General features: G+C 43.0%; 1 protein-coding gene across 1 annotated transcript in view; it reads right to left on the bottom strand.

The window, feature by feature from the left end:
• LOC128656987 (gastrula zinc finger protein XlCGF17.1-like) overlaps positions 1–16,885 on the bottom strand; it is a 159,078-nt gene that overhangs the window by 100,703 nt on the left and 41,490 nt on the right. Inside the window, exon 3 of the mRNA XM_053711196.1 lies at positions 2,444–2,599. Within this exon, the coding sequence (XP_053567171.1) occupies positions 2,444–2,495 (52 nt within the window). The 5' untranslated portion in view covers positions 2,496–2,599. The remainder of the gene's footprint in view (positions 1–2,443; positions 2,600–16,885) is intronic.

Raw genomic sequence — 16,885 nt, 5'->3', positions numbered from 1 at the left:
ACTGTGCTGACGACACTGTGGCGAAGTAGGTACATTGTCTCATATTTGGTGGTCCTGTCCCCTCCTACGCACTTTTTGGTCAGACATCTCCAGGAGCATTAACATCGTCTTGGGCACTTCGATTACACTTACACCGACTACTATTCTGCTTAACAATACACCACATATATCTTGTATATATAGAAAACGATTATTTCACTGTATGATTAACTGTGCAAAGCGCCTAATACCCAGACTATAGAAGAAGAACGTGCTCCTTACACTATCTATGTGGCTAAATGAAGTCAACTATGTATTGGAGTTAGAAAGAATACATTATGTATATATTGGAAAGCAAGACTTTTTTGCTGATGTTTTCTTCTTGTGGGAACAAAAAGTTCTGTGAATGCTATACTTGTAGAATGGGACATTGTAAGCTTTCAGCCGGAAACACCCTGGATAAGACTATCTTTAGACTTATAATACTTTGTATGTGACAAATTGTGGCATATTAATCAATGTGTATGATTTCAACCCTTTTCTTTTCCCAATCTTTGTGACAAATTGAATACTCTGTATTTGTGTTATCATTTGTTGTTCACTTGTTTACTATTTTGAAAATTAATAAAATATTTAATATATATAAAGAACAAAGCACATTTGATAACAGAAGTAAATTGGAAAGTTGTTTAAAATTGCATGCTCTATCCAAATCATGAAAGTTTAATTTTGACGTTAGTGTCCCTTTAACTAATAAGAGGGAGGCTCCATGTTGAAGCCTTCTGATTGGTAAATGTGTGTTAATAAACAGTGTGTATCATGCTAATGGCGCTCTCTGGTAAAGGATCTTGTTTTATACCAGTGCGCTGTCAGGTTTTACATGAGTGATATAATAAAAGGTTACTGAGCAAGGGGAAAGCATTATGCCTATTTTCCTCTTGTATCCTTGTACACACGTAAGAGTTGTGGTTTGGGATATCCACAATACAGGGCTAAGCAGACTATACTAATAGAAGTGTCAGTGTGCAGGAGGCTGAATAGCTAATAACGCTGTTAAAAGATTGGTCAATACAAGTGTCATTGAAGGAGGAGGAGATGCTCATTTTTTGCACATAACATCAGATCATGTGCAACCGCCTGGTGCTGATCTCAGCACTAATAGACGCGCTGATTAGTGGGTATAATAAGCAGACTGTGCACAGAGATTAGCCCCCATTTAAAGAGATATAGAAACGCAAAAAGAAAATGCTCTAATATGTTACAGCATTGTATTATTGCACTGTTGCTTGCATAAAACTATGTGTTTGAACCTTGCAAAAGGATTAAACACATAGTTAAAGTCAGCTCCAGAGCAGCAGTGCACTACTGTGAGCTAGCTGAACACACCTGGTGAGCCAATAACAAGAGACTAATGTGTGTGGTCACCAATCACCATCTAGATCCCAGTAGTGCACTGCTGTTGCTGTGGGTATGTACATATGCTTTTCAACAAAAGATACAGAAGTAAATATGATAATAAAAGTGAATAGTCATAATAATAGTCTCTGTCTGAACCATGAAGGTTTAATTTTTACTTTCATGTCCCTCTAAGCACAAACTAACAATGAGCGTTCTCGCCTGGTGCTGATCTTATTGTTAACAAGGGTAAAGGTTTTAAATCCTGCGCAGTATAGACAAGTGTACATCACGAGCACATTACTGAGCATTATGTCCCTTTAAATGGACATGAAACCCAAATATTTTTTTTCATGATTTAGAAAAAGCAAGCCATTTTAAAGGGCCAGTAAACCTAGCAAATAATGTAATATAATTCTGCACGATCGTGCTATTAAAACCAATGTAGCTCGCTCCCGCTCTGGTAGCGAGCTACATTGAGTTTAATAGCGTGATAGGGCCAGCTGTGATTAGATAGCGTGCCCAGATGTGCTTAGAAGAAAATAGAGCCGCTCAGAAGAGCCAGGAGCGGCGTTCTGTTTTCTTTACAAAATCTCTATCTAACAATTTGCTTTAGAAACCTGGCCTAAGCTAATGTTATATAATTCTGCAATATGTGCAGAATTATATAACATTATTTGCTAGGTTTACTGGCCCTTTAAATAACTTCCCAATTTACTTAAATTATCTAATTTGCTTCATTCTCTTGATATCCTTTGTTGAAAAGCATATCTAAATAGGCTCGGTAGCTGCTTATTGGTGGCTGCACACAGATGCCTCGTGTGGTTGGCTCACCCATGGGCATTGCTTTTTCTTCAACAAAGAATATCTAAAGAATGAAGCAAATTAGATAATAGAAGTAAATTGGAATGGTGCTAAAAATTATATTCTCTATCTGATTCATGAATTAAATATTTTGGGTTTTATGTCCATTTAAGGTTCAGATCACTGGGGTTTCTGGTTGGTTACTGTAAATATTATCCCATTGTGATGACAAAACCAGGTGACATGCACGTGACGTCCTGCTTACCTCCATGTGCATCAGGAAGGTCTGAGGTTTGGTTCTCGGTCTTGTCAGACATTGTCTTGTTCAGCAACTGAATTTGTCAGATATTCTTAGAATGTTTCTGCTTTGCTGGTAAACGCAGTGATGTGTATTGTACGTGATCTTCACAGTAACAGGAGCCTACACACAGAAAGAGAGAAAAGAGGAAAGACAGAGGAGAGAGCTCTAATGTACAGTTCATAGTTAAAGAGAAAAATGCTGCAAATGATATGTGACCAACACCTGTATCTGAGCATCATAAACAAATTAGGATTTAGGAATCACTCTGCTTGGGCACAAAAAGATTAAAGGGACAGTCAAACCAAAATAGATAATGCCTTTACTATCCATTCTCCAGCTTTGCACAGCCAACATTCTTATATTAATATACTTTATAACATTTAAATCTCTAAAATGCCTGTTTCTAAGCAAATACAGACAGCCTCTTATCACATGCTTTTTTATTTGCTTTTCACAACTGGAGACTGCAAGTTTATGTGAGCCATATAGATAACATTGTGCTCACGCCCGTGAAGTTGTGCACAACACAGCACTAATTGGCTAAAATGCAAGTTAATAGATAATAAACAAAAGTCATGTGATCCGAGGGCTGTCAGAAGACGCTTCACAGTCATTCACAGAGGTAAAAAGTATATTAAAGGGACAGTATACACCAATTTTCATATAATTGCATGTAATACACACTATTATAAAGAAGAATATGCACAGACACTGATCTAAAAATCCTTTTAAAAACTTAGAATCTTCCAGTTTAGCACTTTTAATAAGGTTTGGCTGGGACACCCAGTTAAAGGGACTGGGGAAACAATACGAGCAGACCACCCCCTCCCTACATATGAAAAGACAGATAACAAACAGAATGCGTGTATACATCTGACACTGTGGGACTTGGTTAGGAGTCTGAAAATCAGCTCAATATTCATAAAAGAAAAAAAAGAAAAACTATACATTTTTACAAAAACATTACCAGAGCTATATAAAATGGATCATCTACAAAACATTTATGCAAAGAAAAATCAAGTGTACAATGCCCCTTTAATATAACCATGTAGGCTGTGCAAAAACAAAATTTATGCTTACCTGATAAATTCCTTTCTCCTGTAGTGTGGTCAGTCCACGGGTCATCATTACTTCTGGGATATTAACTCCTCCCCAACAGGAAGTGCAAGAGGATTCACCCAGCAGAGCTGCTATATAGCTCCTCCCCTCTACGTCACACCCAGTCATTCGACCAAGAAACAACGAGAAAGGAGAAGCCAAAGGGTGCAGTGGTGACTGGAGTATAATTTAAATTTTTTTTTAGACCTGCCATAAAAAACAGGGCGGGCCGTGGACTGACCACACTACAGGAGAAAGGAATTTATCAGGTAAGCATAAATTTTGTTTTCTCCTGTTAAGTGTGGTCAGTCCACGGGTCATCATTACTTCTGGGATACCAATACCAAAGCTAAAGTACACGGATGACGGGAGGGACAGGCAGGCTCTTTATATGGAAGGAACCACTGCCTGAAGAACCTTTCTCCCAAAAACAGCCTCCGAAGAAGCAAAAGTGTCAAATTTGTAAAATATGGAAAAAGTATGAAGAGAAGACCAAGTTGCAGCCTTGCAAATCTGTTCAACAGAAGCCTCATTCTTAAAGGCCCAAGTGGAAGCCACAGCTCTAGTAGAATGTGCTGTAATTCTTTCAGGAGGCTGCTGTCCAGCAGTCTCATAGGCTAACCGTATTATGCTACGAAGCCAAAAAGAGAGAGAGGTAGCCGAAGCTTTTTGCCCTCTCCTCTGACCAGAATAAACGACAAACAGGGAAGACGTTTGTCGAAAATCCTTAGTTGCCTGTAGATAAAATTTCAGGACACGGACTACATCTAGATTGTGTAGCAGACGTTCCTTCTTCGAAGAAGGATTAGGACACAAAGATGGAACAACAATCTCTTGATTGATATTCCTGTTAGTGACCACCTTAGGTAGGAACCCAGGTTTAGTACGCAGAACTACCTTGTCTGAATGAAAAATCAGATAAGGAGAATCACAATGTAAAGCAGATAACTCAGAGACTCTTCGAGCCGAGGAAATTGCCATTAAAAACAGAACTTTCCAAGATAACAGCTTGATATCAATGGAATGAAGGGGTTCAAACGGAACACCCTTTAAAACATTAAGAACTAAGTTCAAACTCCATGGTTGAGCAACAGTTTTAAACACAGGCTTGATCCTAGCTAAAGCCTGACAAAAAGCTTGAACGTCCGGAACTTCTGACAGACGTTTGTGTAAAAGAATGGACAGAGCTGAAATCTGTCCCTTTAAGGAACTAGCGGATAAACCCTTTTCTAAACCTTCTTGTAGAAAAGACAATATCCTCGGAATCTTAACCTTACTCCATGAGTAACTCTTGGATTCACACCAATATAAGTATTTGCGCCATATCTTATGATAAATCTTTCTGGTAACAGGCTTCCTAGCCTGTATTAAGGTATCAATAACTGACTCAGAAAAACCACGTTTTGATAAAATCAAGCGTTCAATTTCCAAGCAGTCAGCTTCAGAGAAATTAGATTTTGATGTTTGAAGGGACCCTGGATCAGAAGGTCCTGTTTCAGAGGTAGAGACCAAGGTGGACAGGATGACATGTCCACTAGATCTGCATACCAAGTCCTGCGTGGCCATGCAGGCGCTATTAGAATCACTGATGCTCTCTCCTGTTTGATTCTGGCAATCAATCGAGGAAGCATCGGGAAGGGTGGAAACACATAAGCCATCCCGAAGGTCCAAGGTGCTGTCAAAGCATCTATCAGAACCGCTCCCGGATCCCTGGATCTGGACCCGTAATGAGGAAGCTTGGCATTCTGTCGAGACGCCATGAGATCTATCTCTGGTTTGCCCCAACGTCGAAGTATTTGGGCAAAGACTTCCGGATGAAGTTCCCACTCCCCCGGATGAAAAGTCTGACGACTTAAGAAATCCGCCTCCCAGTTCTCCACTCCCGGGATGTGGATTGCTGACAGGTGGCAAGAGTGAGACTCTGCCCAGCGAATTATCTTTGATACTTCCATCATTGCTAGGGAGCTTCTTGTCCCTCCCTGATGGTTGATGTAAGCTACAGTCGTGATGTTGTCCGACTGAAACCTGATGAACCCCCGAGTTGTTAACTGGGGCCAAGCCAGAAGGGCATTGAGAACTGCTCTCAATTCCAGAATGTTTATTGGTAGGAGACTCTCCTCCTGATTCCATAGTCCCTGAGCCTTCAGAGAATTCCAGACAGCGCCCCAACCTAGTAGGCTGGCGTCTGTTGTTACAATTGTCCAGTCCGGCCTGCTGAATGGCATCCCCCTGGACAGATGTGGCCGAGAAAGCCACCATAGAAGAGAATTTCTGGTCTCTTGATCCAGATTCAGAGTAGGGGACAAGTCTGAGTAATCCCCATTCCACTGACTTAGCATGCACAATTGCAGCGGTCTGAGATGTAGGCGTGCAAAGGGTACTATGTCCATTGCCGCTACCATTAAGCCGATCACCTCCATGCATTGAGCTACTGAGGGGTGTTGAATGGAATGAAGGACACGGCATGCATTTTGAAGCTTTGTTAACCTGTCTTCTGTCAGGTAAATCTTCATTTCTACAGAATCTATCAGAGTCCCCAAGAAGGGAACTCTTGTGAGTGGAAAGAGAGAACTCTTCTTTACGTTCACCTTCCATCCATGCGACCTTAGAAATGCCAGTACTAACTCTGTATGAGACTTGGCAGTTTGAAAGCTTGAAGCTTGTATCAGAATGTCGTCTAGGTACGGAGCTACCGAAATTCCTTGCGGTCTTAGTACCGCCAGAAGAGCACCCAGAACCTTTGTGAAGATTCTTGGAGCCGTAGCCAATCCGAATGGAAGAGCTACAAATTGGTAATGCCTGTCTAGAAAGGCAAACCTTAGATACCGGTAATGATCTTTGTGAATCGGTATGTGAAGGTAAGCATCCTTTAAATCCACTGTGGTCATGTACTGACCCTTTTGGATCATGGGTAAAATTGTCCGAATAGTTTCCATTTTGAACGATGGAACTCTTAGGAATTTGTTTAGGATCTTTAAATCCAAGATTGGCCTGAAAGTTCCCTCTCTTTTGGGAACCACAAACAGATTTGAGTAAAACCCTTGTCCTTGTTCCGACCGCGGAACCGGATGGATCACTCCCATTAATAAAAGATCTTGTACGCAGCGTAGAAACGCCTCTTTCTTTATTTGGTTTGTTGACAACCTTGACAGATGAAATCTCCCTCTTGGGGGAGATGATTTGAAGTCTAGAAGGTATCCCTGAGATATGATCTCTAACGCCCAGGGATCCTGGACATCTCTTGCCCAAGCCTGGGCGAAGAGAGAAAGTCTGCCCCCCACTAGATCCGTTCCCGGATCGGGGGCCCTCGATTCATGCTGTCTTAGGGGCAGCAGCAGGTTTCCTGGCCTGCTTGCCCTTGTTCCAGGACTGGTTAGGTCTCCAGCCTTGTCTGTAGCGAGCAACAGCTCCTTCCTGTTTTGGTGCAGAGGAAGTTGATGCTGCTCCTGCTTTGAAATTACGAAAGGAACGAAAATTAGACTGTCTAGCCTTAGGTTTGGCTCTGTCTTGAGGCAGGGTATGGCCCTTACCCCCTGTAATGTCAGCGATAATTTCTTTCAACCCGGGCCCGAATAAGGTCTGCCCTTTGAAAGGAATATTAAGCAATTTAGATTTAGAAGTAACATCAGCTGACCAGGATTTTAGCCACAGTGCTCTGCGTGCCTGAATGGCGAATCCGGAATTCTTAGCCGTAAGTTTAGTTAAATGTACTACGGCATCCGAAATAAATGAGTTAGCTAACTTAAGGGCTTTAAGCTTGTGTGTAATCTCATCTAATGGAGCTGATTCAAGTGTCTCTTCCAGAGACTCAAACCAAAATGCTGCTGCAGCCGTGACAGGCACAATGCATGCAAGAGGTTGCAATATAAAACCTTGTTGAACAAACATTTTCTTAAGGTAACCCTCTAACTTTTTATCCATTGGATCTGAAAAGGCACAGCTATCCTCCACCGGGATAGTGGTACGCTTAGCTAAAGTAGAAACTGCTCCCTCCACCTTAGGGACCGTTTGCCATAAGTCCCGTGTGGTGGCGTCTATTGGAAACATCTTTCTAAATATTGGAGGGGGTGAGAACGGCACACCGGGTCTATCCCACTCCTTAGTAACAATTTCAGTAAGTCTCTTAGGTATAGGAAAAACGTCAGTACTCGACGGTACCGCAAAATATTTATCCAACCTACACAATTTCTCTGGTATTGCAACTGTGTTACAATCATTCAGAGCCGCTAACACCTCCCCTAGTAATACACGGAGGTTTTCCAGCTTAAATTTAAAATTTGAAATATCTGAATCCAGTCTGTTTGGATCAGAACCGTCACCCGCAGAATGAAGCTCTCCGTCCTCATGTTCTGCAAATTGTGACGCAGTATCTGACATGGCCCTGATATTATCAGCGCACTCTGTTCTCACCCCAGAGTGATCACGCTTACCTCTTAGTTCTGGTAATTTAGCCAAAACTTCAGTCATAACAGTAGCCATATCCTGTAATGTGATTTGTAATGGCCGCCCAGATGTACTCGGCGCTACAATATCACGCACCTCCCGAGCGGGAGATGCAGGTACTGACACGTGAGGCGAGTTAGTCGGCATAACTCTCCCCTCGTTGTTTGGTGAAATATGTTCAATTTGTACAGATTGACTTTTATTTAAAGTAGCATCAATGCAGTTAGTACATAAATTTCTATTGGGCTCCACTTTGGCTTTAGCACATATAGCACAGATATCTTCCTCTGAATCAGACATGTTTAACACACTAGCAAATAAACTAGCAACTTGGAAATACTTTTCAAGTAATTTACTATAATATGCAAAACGTACTGTGCCTATAAGAAGCACAGAAAAAGTTATGACAGTTGAAAATTGATAAACTGAAAAGTTATAGCATCAAATCTTTGTAAAAAACACACTTTTAGCAAAGGATTGCTCCCATTAGCAAAGGATAATTAACCCTGATAGCAGAAAAAAAATACAGAAATAAACGTTTTTTATCACAGTCAACTACAATCTCACAGCTCTGCTGTGAGTGATTACCTCCCTCAAAACAAGTTTTGAAGACCCCTGAGTTCTGTAGAGATGAACCGGATCATGCAGGAAAAACAATAAACTTCTGACTGAATTTTTTGATGCGTAGCAAAAGCGCCAAAAAAGGGCCCTCCCCCTCACACACAACAGTGAGAGAGATCAGTAAACTGTCATAAATTAAATAAAAACGACTGCCAAGTGGAAAAATAGTGCCCAAAACATTTTTTCACCCAGTACCTCAGAAAATTAAACGATTTTACATGCCAGCAAAAAACGTTTAACATAAATAAATTAAGTGTTATTAAAAAGCCTGTTGCTAGTCCCTGCAAATTAGGCTAAAGTCTTATGCATACAGTATATTTCCAGTGAAGTGCCATTCCCCAGAATACTGAAGTGTAAAATATACATACATGACAGCCTGATACCAGTTGCTGCTACTGCATTTAAGGCTGAGTTTACATTATATCGGTATGGCAGAATTTTCTCATCAATTCCATTGTCAGAAAATAATAAGCTGCTACATACCTCTTGCAGATTAATCTGCCCGCTGTCCCCTGATCTGAAGTTTACCTCTCCTCAGATGGCCGAGAAACAGCAATATGATCTTAACTACTCCGGCTAAAATCATAGAAAAAACTCAGGTAGATTCTTCTTCAAATTCTACCAGAGAAGGAATAACACACTCCGGTGCTATTATAAAATAACAAACTTTTGATTGAAGGTATAAAACTAAGTATAATCACCACAGTCCTCTCAAACATCCTATCTATTCGTTGGGTGCAAGAGAATGACTGGGTGTGACGTAGAGGGGAGGAGCTATATAGCAGCTCTGCTGGGTGAATCCTCTTGCACTTCCTGTTGGGGAGGAGTTAATATCCCAGAAGTAATGATGACCCGTGGACTGACCACACTTAACAGGAGAAACTGGCGAATGGGTAATAACATAAATTATGCTTACCTGATAATTTCATTTCCATCGTGGGGAGGAGAGACCACGGCATCATTCATTACTTGTGGGAATTCAGAACCTGGCCACCAGGAGGAGGCAAAGACACCCCAGCCAAAGGCTTAAATAACTCCCCCATGCCCCTCATCCCCCAGTCATTCTGCAGAGGGAACCAGGAACATTAGGAGAAATATCAGGGTATAAATGGTGCCAGAAGAACAAAACAAAATTTAGGTCCGCCAGCCGGAGAAACGGGCGAGAGCCGTGGACTCCCCTCCCCACGATGGAAATGAAATTATCAGGTAAGCATAATTTATGTTTTCCATCTAAAGGGGAGGAGAGTCCACGACATCATTCATTACTTGCGGGAAACAAATACCCAAGCTCTAGAGGACACAATGATACACGGGAGGGTAAAAAGGGAGGAGGACCCTAACACGAGGGCACCACAGCCTGCAAAACCTTTCTCCAAAAAAAAGCCTCTGATGAAGCAAAAACGTAAAATTTGTAAAACTTAGTAAAAGTATGTAAGGAGGACCAGGCCGCCTTACAAATCTGCTCCATAGAGGCCTCATTCTTAAAGGCCCAAGAAGAAGCCAAAGCTCTAGTTGAAAGAGCCGTGATCCTCTGAGGAGGCTTATGTCCCACTGTCTCATAAGCTAAGCGAATCATGCTCCTCAACCAAAAGGACAAAGAAGTGGAAGAGGCTTTCTGCGCCTTGCGTTTCCCTGAATACACTACAAAAAGAGATGTAGTCTGTCTGAAATCCTTCGTAGCCTGAAGACAAAACTTTAAGGCTCAAACCACATCCAAATTATGAAGTAACTTCTCCGCAGAGGAAGAAGGGTTAGGACACAAAGAAGGAACAACTATTTCCTGATTGATGTTACGGTTAGACACAACTTTGGGAAGAAATCCCAAACCAGTGCGAAGAACAGCCTTATCAGCGTGTAAAAACAGATAAGGAGGCTCACATTGCAAGGCCGCCAACTCAGATACTCTGTGTGCCGATGCAATAGCCAACAGGAAGAGAACCTTCCAAGAAAGAATCTTAATGTCAATAAAGCGCATAGGCTCAAACGGAACCCTCTGCAACACTTTAAGAACCAAGTTAAAGCTCCAGTGAGGAGCAGAATGTCTAAAGACAGGCATAATTCTAGACAGAGCCTGAACAAAAGACTGAATTTTAGGAAGCTCAGCGAGCCTATTGTACAACAAAAAAGATAACGCCAAAATCTGTCCCTTTAAGGAACTAGCGGCAAGCCCCTTCTCCAACCCATCCTGGAGAAAGGACAGAATCCTAGATACCTTAACCTTGTGCCAAGGATATCCATGTTTCTCACACCAGGACAAGCAAGTCCTCCACACCTTATGATAGATGCGCCGAGTGATCGGCTTCCTGGCCTGAACAAGACTATCAATCACTCTCAGAGAATCCTCTCTTGGCTAAGACTAAGAGTTCAATCTCCACGCAGTCAGCCTCAGAAAATCTAGATTTTGATGTTGGAAGGGACACTGAACCAGCAGATCCCTGCGACAGGGTAACCTCCATGGCGGAGAAGAGGACATCCCCACCAGGTCCGCAAACCACGACCTCCTCGGCCACGACGGAGCAATCAGTATAGCCAAAGCTTGCTTCTGCTTGATGCGGGCCACTACACGAGGTAGAAGTGGCAACGGTGGAAAAATGTAAACTAGGTTGAACCTCCAAGGTACCGCCAAGGCATTGACCAGCTCTGCCTGGGGATCCCTGGACCGCGACCCCTATCTGGGTAGCTTGCAATTGAGTCTGGACGTCATGAGATCTATCTCCGGCATCCCCCATCTGTGACAGATCACCGCAAACACTTCGGGGTAGAGAGAGACCATTCCCCCGGAAGGAAGGATTGTCTGCTGAGAAAATCCGCTTCCCAGATGTCCATACCCGGAATGTGGATTGCTGATAGCGAGCAGTAGTGGGAATCTGTCCATTCCAATATCCCAGATACCTCCTTCATTGCTAAGGAGCTTCTCGACCCCCCCTGGTGGTTGATGTAGGCCACCGAGGTAATGTTGTCTTTCTGGAACCTGATGAAGCTGAACGACCCCAGGAGAGGCCAAGCTTTCAAAGCATTGTGGATCGCTCGCAGTTCCAGAATATTGATCGGAAGGAGAGACTCCTCTCGAGACTACTTTCCTTGTGCCATCCTGGCACCCCAAACAGCTCCCCATCCTGCCATGGTCACAATCTCCCAGGACGGTCTCAGGAAGGATGTCCCTTGGGACAGTTGTTCCGGACGGATCCACCAAGAGAGGAATTCCTTTGTCTGATCGTCCAGAGAGATCTGTTGGGATAGGTCTGAGTGATCGCCATTCCACTATCTCAACATGCATAGCTGAAGAGGTCTGAGGTGGAACCTGGCAAATGGAATTACATTGATGCTGGATACCATGAGCCCTATTACCTACATACACTGAGCCACAGAGGGACTCAAGGAGAACTGAAGGACAAGACAGGTGGATGCAATCTTTCTGCGTCGCTGATCTGTGAGAAATATCCTCATGGATATAGTCTCTATTATCGTGCCCAGGAATTCCACCCTGTTGCTGGGAACCAGGGAACTCTTTCCTGAGTTTATCTTCCATCCATGAGTTTGGAGGACTAGGACTAGGATGTTGTCCAGATAGGGCGCCACAGCAATGCCTCTGGATTTGGCCACTGCAAGCAGTGCCCCTAGAGGACCGAAGGGAAGGGCTACAAACTGGAAGTGTTGGTCCAGAAACGCAAATCTCAGGAACATGAAATGATCCCTTTGGATTGGCACATGAAGGTAGGCATCCTTCAAGTCTATTGTTGTTATGAACTGTCCCTCTTGAACTAGGGGCAGAATATATCTGATCGTTTCCATTTGAATGATGGAACTGTCAGAAATTTGTTTAAACATTTGAGGTCCAGAATCGGGCGGAACGTGCCTTCCTTCTTTGGGACCAAGAATAGGTTTGAATAGTACTCTAGACCCCTCTCTGCTGGAGGTACTGGTACAATTACTCCAAATGAAGAAAGATCCCTCACGCATTCTAAAAAGGCGTCCCTCTTCTCTGGTCTTGAAGACAGGCTTGACAGGAGGAATCTGCCCCTTGGTGGATGAGATTTGAAACCTCCAGAACACAAGGGTCCTGAACATCCTGTAACCATGCTTCTGAGAAGAGAGATAATCTGCCCCCCACTCAGTCCGTTGACTTGTCAGGAGCCGCCCCTTCATGCTGATTTAGTCTCTGCGGGCTTCTTGTTCTGTTTGAGTGACTTATTCCAAGACTAAGCTGGCTTCCATGATCCCTTGGACTGCTCCGTCTTCGCTGCAGGCTGCTGGCGATGGGCCATGTCCGAACGAAACGGACGAAAAGTAGATCCCTAAGGTTTAACCTTCTTATCCTGTGGCAGGATCCCTTGCCTCCTGTGACTGTGGATATGATCGAGTCCAGTCCTAGACCAAAAAGGATCTTTCCCTGAAAAGGAAGGGATAGAAGCCTAGATTTAGATGTCATGTCCGCAGACCATGACTTCAGCCATAGAGCCCTACGGGTTAGAATGAAAAAACCTGATACTTTTGCATTCAGGCAAATAATCTGCATATTGGCGTCACAAATGAAAGAATTAGCTACCCTCATCCTGTATCTCTTCAAGGGGAGTCTCCCTCTCGACCATCTCAGAGAGGGATTCACACCAATATGTCACAGCTCTGGCTACCGCCTCCGCCGGCTGAAAAACAAACCCTGTGTGCTGAAACATCTTTCCATTGCCAGAGCCTCATCTCACACATATCACAGCAGTGACACAATACATAACATTACGTACAAACCCTCACTGTTCAATAATCCCCATTCCAGGGGTATTAACCCTAGATTCTATAAAGATAAAAGGCATCACACTGTGACCCTATCTTCTTGCATTATCATTATGTATATAAAAAATGAAACAATCTTACCAGAATCTAGGCCGTGGAACAGGAACACGGCCCTTCAAGCGTGACAGGTTAGTAGCGTCGCTCCTGACATGGACTTGAGAGAAAAAAAGCAGGCAGCGAAAATAAATCGTCAACGCTGATTGCTTAAAGTGAAAGTCCATTTTGATGAATTAGTGTCCGGTTTTTAATAATCCTATTAAAAACAAGGACACTTTAATTCATCCAAATTTACATTTCACTGTTTTCTTCAAAAACTTACCTCTTAAGCCTGGCAGCCGCTCCAGCACTTCCTCCGCCCGTCGCAAGCCGTCTTCGCGGGTCCAAAATGACGAATCCGACTTCCTCCAATCACAGTGTTGCATCAGGCCAAGATTCCCCCGAAGGGGGGGGGGGAAGCTGTGATTGGAGGAAGCCCGATTCGTCATTTCTGACGTCTGCAGAGGCTTCCGACGGCCGGGGGAAATCGCTGGAGCGGCATTCAGGATTAAAAGGTAAGTTTTTGAAGAAAACAGTGAAATGTCAATTTTGATGAATTAAAGTGCCCTTGTTATTAATAGGATTATTAAAAAACAGGAACTAATTTATTAAAATGGACCTTCACTTTAAGGAGCTGTTAAGAACTCCCCCTGCAGCTCCGGACTCTAACTTTCACCCATGCTCTCACTGAGAGGCTGACAGGACTACTTAAAATTCCAGCCCCAATTTCAAAGAGTACTACCCTCCATAAGAGACTATCTTCAATCTTCTGACACTTCTCTGCCAACCTCCTGTGACGAAAGGCAAAGAATGACTGGGGGGGGGTGAGGGAAGTGGGGGAGGTATTTAAGCCTTTGGCTGGGGTGTCTTTGCCTCCTCCTGGTGGCCAGGTTCTGAATTCCCCACAAGTAATGAATGATGCTGTGGACTCTCCTCCCCTTTAGATGGAAAAAGAGATTATCTTTTTAAATAATAAACATTTTGGAGTTGACTGTCCATTTAAAATGAGTAAAACTGATTAGCTCAACACAAAACAAAAATAAATAAATAACAATAGATATTTTATGTAACTAATTAAAGATCTTTTACTCTTATTTCCAAGCCATTTAACACTGTGCTAAATCTGTGTCTAACCATTTGTACATCTTTCTATTTAAAGTTAAGATTAATTCCAGTATTTTTTTTGTGAGTGACTGTTTCTGGCTTTCAGCACTATTTGTGCGCCACAACAAAGTTTGTGGTTTAGCACTAGGAAAGGGAGCACCAACACAAAATATATTTTTTATTATTTAAAAAAGATAACTTTATTACCCATTACCCAGTTTTGCATAACCAACACAGTTATATTACTATACTTTTTAGCTCTGTGATTATCTTGTATCTAAGCTTCTGCAGACTGCCCCTTTATTTCAGTTCTTTTGACAGACTTGCACTTCAGCCAATCAGTGCTGGCTCCTAGGTAACTTCACGAGTGTGAGCCCAATGTTATCTATATGGCATACATGAACTAATGCCCTGTAGCTGTGAACAAATGTCAAAATGCATTCAGATAAAAGGCGGCCTTCAAAGGCTATGAAATTAGCATATGAGCATACCTAGGTTTAGCTTTCAACTAAGAATAACAAGAGAACAAAGCAAAATTGATGATAAAAGTAAATTGGAAAGCTATTTCAAATTACATGTCCTATGTGAATCATGAAAGTTTATTTTTGACTAGACTGTCCCTTTAAGCAATGTAAAATGTTAATAAAAGCATGTTACAAAAATTAAGCAATTGATATATGTCACGGATACCAGGCTACCAAGGCTACCTCATCCCCATATTGTGGATTATTGTGTCCCCACCAGCTTCTATTGTTACCCTGATTGCACATTGTCACGGAAAGAGCTGATCTCTGCCACTTGGCCCCTTTATGCCTTGCCATGTTTATGGAATTACTCGCCGGTTGGGCTTGCTAGTGGTACCCGCTGAACATTAGGTCACTCCCAAGACCCTTTGCCCCAGAGCTCCGCTCTTTTAGGGATTTGATAGGCCTTTGGTGGACAGGGGTTGGGGTGAGTTCTGAGTGGGAGCTTGCTTGGGAACCGGGGATTTTGGACACCCCCACCTTAGGCTGTTCCTGAATACCTTTGCCAGGCTGTCACTCCGGTCCCCAGTAACGGATCATGTCACTTTTTGGACTGTGGCATCTGGGGACCAGGAGCTCTCCAACTACACCCTGAAAGGGCCGTCACTCCCCCAGGATCGGCTTGGGGCTCCCCCCGGGACATAGATACTGTTGGGTCTCTGTTACTATGGCTGCTATGGTGCCAGCCTGTCTGGAGGGGCAGGAATGGCGGGATCAGATAAAGCTCTTATCAAGATAAGAATGTGTATATAAGCTGTGTGGTTTTCCCAATAAAGTCTGTTTGTGTTTCACTTTAATATTGGTCTTGTCTGAATATTAGGGTGGGCACTTGCTATAATCTCTTTCTCCTCGCTATAGCTACAAGTTCCAGGTACAGGAAGGACTACTTTGGCGGAGCTACCCAGTCGGGGTAGCCGGAGTCCATCACAATAAATATATATATACTTAGCTTCAAGTATGGATCTCACTGAACAATAGCAAGACCAATCCACAGTATAGCAGCCTGGAGTGATCTCATTATCATAGTCTCAATATGTTTCAGCAGCAATTCCACAAATGAGATGTATACAAGATGGAACCCAATGCACTCTCTTCCATCCCAAACAAAAGTTCTCCTAAACTTGCTATAGTTTTGTAGGCATGTTTAACCCCTTAACGACCGACGACGTACGACCTCCAAAAAATACAGTTAACGACCGAGGACGTACGGCATACGTCCTCTGCTAAACTGAGCGCTGGAAGCCACTCTAACAGTATTGCAGTGATGCCTCGATGTCAAGGCATCCTGCAAGACTGTTCCCGAGTGCCGGGAACGGATTGATCACTCCCCCACGAGTGATCACTTCCGGTTTTGCTCCACATGGAGCCCAGCAGTGTAGCAGAGCATCAGAAGCGATCGGACAGGATTCCGATGCTCTGCTTGTGTGCTAAGTGCCTCAGTGGGTCGAGGCACTTAGTTAGTAATAAAATAATAATAAAAAGGGGGGCGTGGCTAGGAAGAGGCCATGATCGGTCGCTTTTCATGAAGCTCCTGGGGCTATACATCTAATTTACAAGTTTTACAAGCTATACGGCTATTATTTCATCCTTTATTTACAGCAATTTGTTATTTATTATCTGGTAACCCTGAACTGAACTTAGATAAGCTTATGCTATTACCCAGGATCTGAACTAGCCAGTAACAACTTTTTGGCCGTTCTCCGCATTTGAGCCTGCACTATCTCCTTCAGCCTTCTCAAGATTTATGTTTGGCAACCCGAGTGTGTAACTGGAGAACTTTCTCATCCAGAGG

The sequence above is a fragment of the Bombina bombina genome, chromosome 4 (genome assembly GCF_027579735.1).
Source record: "Bombina bombina isolate aBomBom1 chromosome 4, aBomBom1.pri, whole genome shotgun sequence".
NCBI lineage: Eukaryota > Metazoa > Chordata > Amphibia > Anura > Bombinatoridae > Bombina > Bombina bombina.
The sequence above is the reverse complement of the archived record's forward strand: the minus strand, read 5'-3'. Positions and strand labels throughout refer to the sequence as shown.